The 7,797-nt window shown below is 36.7% G+C and overlaps 1 protein-coding gene across 1 annotated transcript; it reads left to right on the forward strand.

Annotated features, from left to right (window-relative positions):
• The first annotated feature begins 367 nt into the window (after positions 1-367).
• Positions 368-7,328, forward strand: LOC132063870 (C-terminal binding protein AN). The gene is made up of 7 exons (XM_059456602.1): positions 368-1,109; positions 2,232-2,400; positions 2,500-2,630; positions 4,563-5,351; positions 5,818-5,865; positions 6,604-6,717; positions 6,991-7,328. The coding sequence occupies exons 1-7, from the start codon at positions 528-530 to the stop codon at positions 7,060-7,062; spliced, it is 1,905 nt and encodes a 634-aa protein (XP_059312585.1). The 5' UTR covers positions 368-527; the 3' UTR covers positions 7,063-7,328.
• The last annotated feature ends 469 nt before the right edge of the window (positions 7,329-7,797 follow it).

Here is a 7,797-nt window from a genome sequence, read left to right on the forward strand (position 1 = left end):
TAAGTATTTTACGGAGACTAAAAGTATTAACTTTTGACAAACTTAAAGAACTAAAACTGTTACTCTCTCAGTGTTAAGATATTTGTGTAGTTTTGACTTGTCACTGAATTTAAGAAAGTAAATAAAACTTTTGAATCTTATGGTCTTAAATCAAAGATATGTAGAATGTGATAAAATATTTTTTAATCTTATGATCTTAAACATGCTATGTGAAAAGTTGAAATTAACCCCAAAAAGGAAAGAGGCATTATGTTTGAAAAAAGAAAGTGAGACAAACATTTTAAAAGAAAGGGAGTAAGTGCATACTTATTAAGGGACTATTTTGAACCTATATTCAAACAAAAGGGACCATTTTTGTCATTTGCTCCAAAAAAGTGAGACAGAGAAGACTAGGGTCTCTCACAACTCTGTAGCCCAAAAACTGACACCTCATTGCTTTCTAAAACTCGCCGGAGAAATAGACGGAAATGCTCACCGCCGTTCTCCGGCGTCTCTAAATCCAGATCTCCGGCAAAGCAACAACAACAATGTCTCACCACAACAAAACGACGTCGTCTTCGCTTACTCAACATCAACAAGTTCCTCTAGTAATAACTCTCAATTGCATCGAAGACACATCCTTAGAACAAGAATGTCTCTCCGGCATCGCAGTTATCGAACACGTACCTCTCAGTCGCTTAGCCGAAGCACGGATCGAGTCAGCTACAGCCGTACTTCTTCACTCACTCGCGTTCCTCCCACGCGCCGCACAACGGCGGCTCCGTTCATGGCAACTCATTCTCTGTCTCGGCTCATCTGACCGAGCCGTCGACTCAGCACTCGCTTCTGACCTAGGACTTACACGGCTTGTACACGTGGATGTTAATCGTGCTGAGGAAGTTGCGGATACTGTTATGGCGCTTATATTAGGTTTGCTTCGGCGCACTCATCTGCTTTCTCGGCATACTTTATCGGCTTCAGGTTGGCTTGGCTCAGTTCAGCCGTTGTGTCGTGGAATGCGGCGGTGTCGTGGACTTGTACTAGGGATTATAGGTAGATCTGCTTCGGCTAGGTCTTTGGCTACCAGGAGTTTAGCATTCAACATGAGTGTGCTCTATTTTGATGTTGAGGTACTGAAATTATGTGTCGGAGGTTAAATTTTTTAACTTTATTGAGTATATTTTCATAGCTTAAATGAAATGTATCAGTCGTTTGATAAACATGACCCTGCTATAGTTTGATGTTGAGGCAGTGAAATTGATGTGTTTGGGTTAAAAATTTCAACTTTATTGACTAGATTTTCATCGATTGATTAAACTGAATATAGGCAGTTGATGTGTTTTTAAAAATTTCAACTTTATTGGAAACTTCAAGTTAAATGAAATATAGATTTTTCTTTGAAACTTAAATTAAATATATCTTTGCAAAATATATCATGCAAAACTACTCGGAGTTTAGCATTCAGCATGAGTGTGCTCTATTTTGATGTTGAGATGGGGAAATTGATGCGTTTCGGTTAAATAATTTCAACATTATTGACTGAAGTTTCATAGATTAACTGAAAAATATCAATTAATCAACATGATCCTGATATATTTTGATGTTGAGGTAGTGAAATTGATGTGTTTCTGTTGAAAATTTTCAACTTTATTGACTGCATATTCATAGCTTAACTGGATATATCAATCAATCAACATGATCCTGCTCTATTTTGATGTTGAGGTAGGAAAGTTGATGTATTATGTTGAAAATTTCAAGTTTAATGAGTAAAACTTTCATTGCTTAATTGAAATATAAGTTGATATATTTTGATTGAAAACTTCAAGTTTAATGATTAGATTTTTTATTGCTTAAATGAAATATAAGTTGATGTATCTTGGTTGAAAATTAAGAGTTTAATGAGTAGATTTTTCTTTGCTTAAATGAAATATAAGTTGATGTATCTTGGTTGAAAATTAAGAGTTTAATGAGTAGATTTTTCATTTTTTGAAATATAAGTTGATGTTTTTTGGTTGAAAACATCAAGTTTAATGAGCAGATTTTTCATTTCTTAAATGAAATATATAATGCAAAACTACTGAATATTCAATTTGGGTTCCCCTATTATACACAAAAATAGCACCTACCCGTGTTTCTTTGTGAAGTTTTTGGATAGGGAAAATATCACAGCAGAATGAAGAATTGCTGATATAAGTATTAATGTTTCGTATCAATGCGTGCTAACAAAGTTTTCATTTCTAAAATGTTTACAGGGAAATGGAAAAATGAGCAGACACTCCATTAGATTCCCACCTGCTGCCAGGAGAATGGATACCCTTAATGATTTACTTGCTGCAAGTGACCTTATATCATTACACTGTGCTCTAACAAATGAAACAGTTCAAATTATCAATGCAGATTGCTTGCAGCACTTAAAGCCTGGTATCTTTTTCTACTGGATATTTATCTGAAGTAGTCCCCTGTTGCCCCAATCCCACATTTTCCCTCTCAAGGGGATGACTTGTTGATCATTTTATGCAGGGGCATTTCTTGTTAACACCGGTAGCTGCCAACTGTTAGATGATTGTGCTGTGAAACAACTTCTAATAGAGGGAAGCATTGCCGGCTGTGCTTTGGATGGTGCTGAAGGGCCACAATGGATGGAAGCATGGGTATGATGAATAGTCTTAGGGTATGATTGAATGATAGGAGTATATTTGGATAAACAGCTTTCTTTTAGATGAATTTCTCTCATTAATGGCATGCTTTCTAGTAAATAATGGTGGGACTGAGTTTTCCGTCTTTGAAATTTGAATTCTGCTGTTTCTTCAAAATGTCTTCCTTTTGTGGAAGAGACAGTGAGAGCAGGTAATAATTGAAGTTCTTATACAAATGATTTGCCCAGTTGAAATTCATATACCTATGAGGGATAGGGTACTGGTTTTGGAAATTATGGAGAAAGTTGGTGAATTGCCTTACTGTGAGAGCTTGCTTGTTTGATAGAGATTGTGCTGTAGTTTAGAGATTGAAAATTGGGTCGCACGTATTAAAATGAATTAATTTTGGAGCACGGAGAATGAGTTCTATTCCAAGGTGTTATAGCCCTAAGTCCAATGCATGCTAGTTATTCCAAGGTGTTATAGCCCTAAGTCCAATGCATGCTAGTGATTCTTATCCTTAGCTATTAGACCCAACTCCACCTGATGCATATACAATGAGGAACTAAAATATGTATGGTGTAGTCTAGCAGGCATCCTTAATCTCCTACCCTTGTCAAGGTGTTTGCCCTCCAGAACAATTGTTTTGGTTAGAGAAGGGATCCAGGATGCTTTTCAAATGCTTAGTTCTGAACTTTTCGTTACACCTTTCTCTTGTTATGCTCCATAAGTTTAGTTGGGGCAGAGAGCTGGCATGTCATCTTCTCTTATGGATGACTACGTTATGACCCAAGTCAAGCCCAACAACCTGGATGTTGTTGTTTTCGATTTTCGTTTCTTCTTTTGTTATTTCTTTTACTATTGCAATATTTTCTATTGTTGCCTTTAAAGTAGTTAGGGTTGTGCCTTATTGTGACTTTTTTGCAATGTCTGCTCTACTTTCTTGGAATCTACAACAACAAGAACATACCCAGAATAATACGGGGTCCGAGAATAGAGTGTCGCAGACGCCCTCTACTATCCCACAAAGCGGGGTCCGGAGAGGCTCAAAACATGTTGAGAGTGTCATCATCAAGGCTCTAAGACATACTTTTCTTTGCCAATGAGCCTCTCTGGAGAGGTGACACTAGAGGATTGATATTTCACTTTATCGTAATATTTTTACAATTTCTTTGTCCATATATTTGTTATTCATGCTTATTATTTTCAATCTTGGACTAAACATATATATATATTTGTATTTTTGCACCATTGCTTTTTTTTTCATTAAAACTATCAGTTCTGGGATAACACTGCCTACTATCTACTCGTCCAAACCTAATCACTGGTTCTGATAATTCACTGGACTTTTGTAAAAATCTATTTTTTCTTATAACTTTCTTACATTTTTCCTTTTACAAATTTAAGCTGATTGAAAGGAAAACTCTGGACAACTTATCATTGTAGAGCTGTCTTGATGATATCAAACCTTTTCCCTAGTAATCACTAACCAAAAGTAGTTTCGTCTAAATTTAGTATAGTCATGTAGGATAAATACTAATATATGGCATTTTTCTTGAGAAACTACTAGTATGTGGTATTTAATTATGTTGCTTGTAAGAAGCTGTCTCGACTATGAGACACAGTGAACTCATATATTTCTGATATTTGGGTGGGCCTGGTTAGACATGTGTGGAGTTCTTAGTAAGATTTATTTTTTTGTATTTTTTCTATACCCTTGGACTTTGAGGAGCGTGAAGTCCTTTTTTAATTTTGCACCACTTTGTTTCCAATTAAGGCAGAATTGGGGATTATTAGCTGGAGATTGCCAATGTTTGTTGGTGGTATCTATTTGTCACATTTGGATTCTTGGATTTATGTTAATTTGATATCAGCAATTTGCGATGTTAAAAATTGTATTTCATTAGTTTCTTTTAATTGACGGAGGTGGATGTATCTTTGGATTAGGTAAGGGAGATGCCCAATGTCCTGATACTGCCACGCAGCGCAGATTATAGTGAAGAAGTGTGGATGGAAATAAGGGAGAAAGCTATTTCTATGCTGCAGTCATTCTTCTTGGATGGTGTTGCTCCGAAGGATTCTGTGTCTGATGAAGAAGAGGAAAGCGAGATAGGGTATGAAAATGAAGTACACCAAATACAAGATGTTGAAAGCACGTTGCAGGGTTCTCTTATTCAGCAGCCCAATGAAGATGTTGCAGACAGCTCTCAGAAAAGATTAGTTAGTATTTCGAGGGAATCACCTAGTCAGCTCCAAGGCTCCGTGGTATCTCAAAATAGTTCTGGTAGATCTGAAGTAAAGAGAAGTCGATCAGGTAAAAAGGCTAAAAAGCGGCATGGACGCCAAAAATCACAACACAAAGTGGATGATCATTTGACCTTTGAAAAGGAGAGTACGTCACACCATGAAGATGGGGCTACAATGAGCGGAACAGATCAAGGTGTGAGTTCCAGTTCACGTTTTGCTTCTCCAGAAGATTTAAGAGGTAGGAAGACATCAATTGAATCAATACAGGAATCATCAGTGGAGAAGCTCTCAAAAAAAGGTGCGGATCTCAGCAGAAAATCTGCGGAACTGCTGAAGGATGGTTATGTAATAGCTTTACATGCTAGACATCATCCCGCTTTGCATGTCTCCAGACAAAGAGTTAAAGGGGGTGGTTGGTTCCTCGACACAATGTCAGATGTTACAAAGAGGGACCCAGCAGCACAGTTCCTTGTGGTTTCTAGAAGCAAGGTATTCTCATAAGAAATTTGCTTTTCCTGTTGCAGCGTGGCTGCCCTCCACCTTCAGTTAGTGGTTAACTATCAGCATAGTGTTTTGGGTTCTATTGAGGGTGTCGGTTAGGAGAATTAGGAGCCATTTGGACAACTTCTGGAAAATGTTTTAGAAAAAAAAGTTGTGCAAAAAGAAATCTGGATTTTGTAGCTTTTTTTTTTTGTGTGTATTCTGTGAGTAGAAGAACTCGTTTACAACTTCCTCAAGCGGTAAAGCCACTTAAGAAGTATAGATTTTCTTAAAAACTATTTGCAGAAACTTCTTGGAAAATTTTGAACATACATGTTTTTTGGAAAGAGTTATCTTAACATTGTCAAAAAAAAAAAAACATCTTTTTTGGAAAGAGTCTGTACAAGATTTCAACAAAGTTTCCTCAAACAAATGCCTTGTGAACACATATAATGACTCTGAGGTTCTCTTTCAGGATACAATTGGGTTGAGATCATTTACTGCTGGCGGGAAGTTATTACAGGTATGGTTTATCACTGTAATTTTTGTTATAAAACATCCTTGATCTACACTGCCTCTTGGTGCAGTATTTTGGGGTTTTATTGTGCTTTATGAACCATTAGGGAACTGCAAAAGCTTTGTTGCTTCTACACATGCTAGGAAGTAGGAACTTTTAGTTTGAGATACATTTATGTGTTAATTCACTTAGATAAACATAAAACTGTGGACGAGCCAGAGGTCTGGAGTTCGAGCCTGGGACATGGAAAAAATCCTGTTAGGGAGCGCTTCCCTATTAAATGGGCCTTACGCGGCGCGAATCCAGATTAATCGGGGCCCCAATTTGGGTATCTGACACCGGGTAGGAAACCCCAAAAAAAAATTCTTGTTTTATCTGTAGAAACTTTTGACCCCTCTCCTGGAAGATGCCGTAGCTTTTGAAGTGCTCTTTGTTCTACATCCTTAATTTTGGGAGTATATCAAATACTTTCTCCATGTTCAGTTAGCATCAATAGTTGAGATAATAGAAATTCATTTCCTTACGCCTAGACCTCGCTATTAAGAAGTTATTCCCTACAAAAGTTGAAGGAAGTTTATTTTGGGAAGGTTCTAATCGTCAATACAAGATGTTGACATATACATATATCAATGGGAATCAGAGATACTATTTTTGTTGTGCCATTCTTTTGTGGATTTCTACCTTGCTTGATTTTATTGGTATCATATAGAAGCTGTGATTTCACCCCCGACCCTGATATTGCAGATAAATAGGAGAATGGAATTTGTATTTGCAAGTCACAGTTTTGATGTTTGGGAGAGTTGGACATTTGAAGGTACTATGGAAGAATGTCGACTAGTAAATTGTAGGAATCCTCTGGTAAGTTCTTGTTCTGCTTCTGACATTTAAAACTCTAGGCCCCATCTCATGGTAGTTGCATACTGTAACCATTTTGTTAATATGTCCCAGAACATCTCTTTTCCCTTTTCCAAAACTCTCTCCAATTATCTCTACCTGACCCCCTTTCCATCCTTTGAACTGGGGAATTTGCTTGAGTGGATTACGTCCATTATGAGATCAGTTATTTAGGAAGGCGTATCTATCATCCACTTATAACCCACATTTTGATGTTGCCATCACTCGTACGTGCAGGCTGTTTTGGATGTACGCGTTGAAGTACTTGCAGCTGTTGGAGAAGATGGTATCACTCGATGGCTTGACTAGGCAGTGTCTTTGAACCATTGCGCATGATTTTTTAACATATGCCGTGCTGATTTGTTTGGAAAATTTACCACAAGTAGTTTTGTAAAGAATTGAGTCTCCCTCAAAGCAATAGTTGTAAGTTTTTTAATGTTAACTTTCATTATTGCCTCCTGTCAGGGTTCTTTCTTTCCACGACAATGGCTTATTGTATTTTGAGGATTCGAAGTAGCTTGCTTTTTGTTTTGACTGTTGCGTTTTAATGGAAGTTTACATGCTTTGCGAGTGAAGACTAATGCTTTATAGCTGCTAACTTAATAGCTTCAATCCCCTTAGCACCAAAGTCTATACTCACTTACTCAGCATAAGCAAAAGATTATTACTAGGTAATTTTTTGTTATTTGACTAATAGCCTGTTTGGTCAAGCTTCTAAAATTAGCTTATTTTAAAAAGTACTTTTGGCGAAAAATAATTTGTGTTTGGCCAATTAATTTAAAAATCATTTTTGAGCAGCAATTAGTGTTTGGCTAAGCTTTTAAAAGGTGCTTCTATGTGTATTTTTTTCAAAAGTACTTTTCAAAAAAGTCTTTTTGGGCAAAAGTTATTTTTTTACGAAAAATCGTCTAATCTCTCAGGAAGCATTTATTTTCTCTCAAAAGTTTTTAAACACCTAACTTTTTTTCAAATAAGCACTTATTGAATAAGCACTTATCGAAAAAATAAGTACTTTTGGGGGAAAAATAAGCTTGGCCAAACAGG

Source organism: Lycium ferocissimum, chromosome 7 (assembly GCF_029784015.1).
Source record: "Lycium ferocissimum isolate CSIRO_LF1 chromosome 7, AGI_CSIRO_Lferr_CH_V1, whole genome shotgun sequence".
NCBI lineage: Eukaryota > Viridiplantae > Streptophyta > Magnoliopsida > Solanales > Solanaceae > Lycium > Lycium ferocissimum.

What these genes read in the sequence shown, in the direction of transcription:
- LOC132063870 (XM_059456602.1), top strand. Translation starts at nt 528, where the DNA reads ATGTCTCACCACAACAAAACGACGTCGTCTTCGCTTACTCAACATCAA. An exon ending in CACAATGGATGGAAGCATGG is followed by an intron (nt 2,631 to 4,562) that starts GTATGATGAATA and finishes TCTTTGGATTAG; the next exon opens with GTAAGGGAGATGCCCAATGT. An exon ending in TTGTGGTTTCTAGAAGCAAG is followed by an intron (nt 5,352 to 5,817) that starts GTATTCTCATAA and finishes GTTCTCTTTCAG; the next exon opens with GATACAATTGGGTTGAGATC.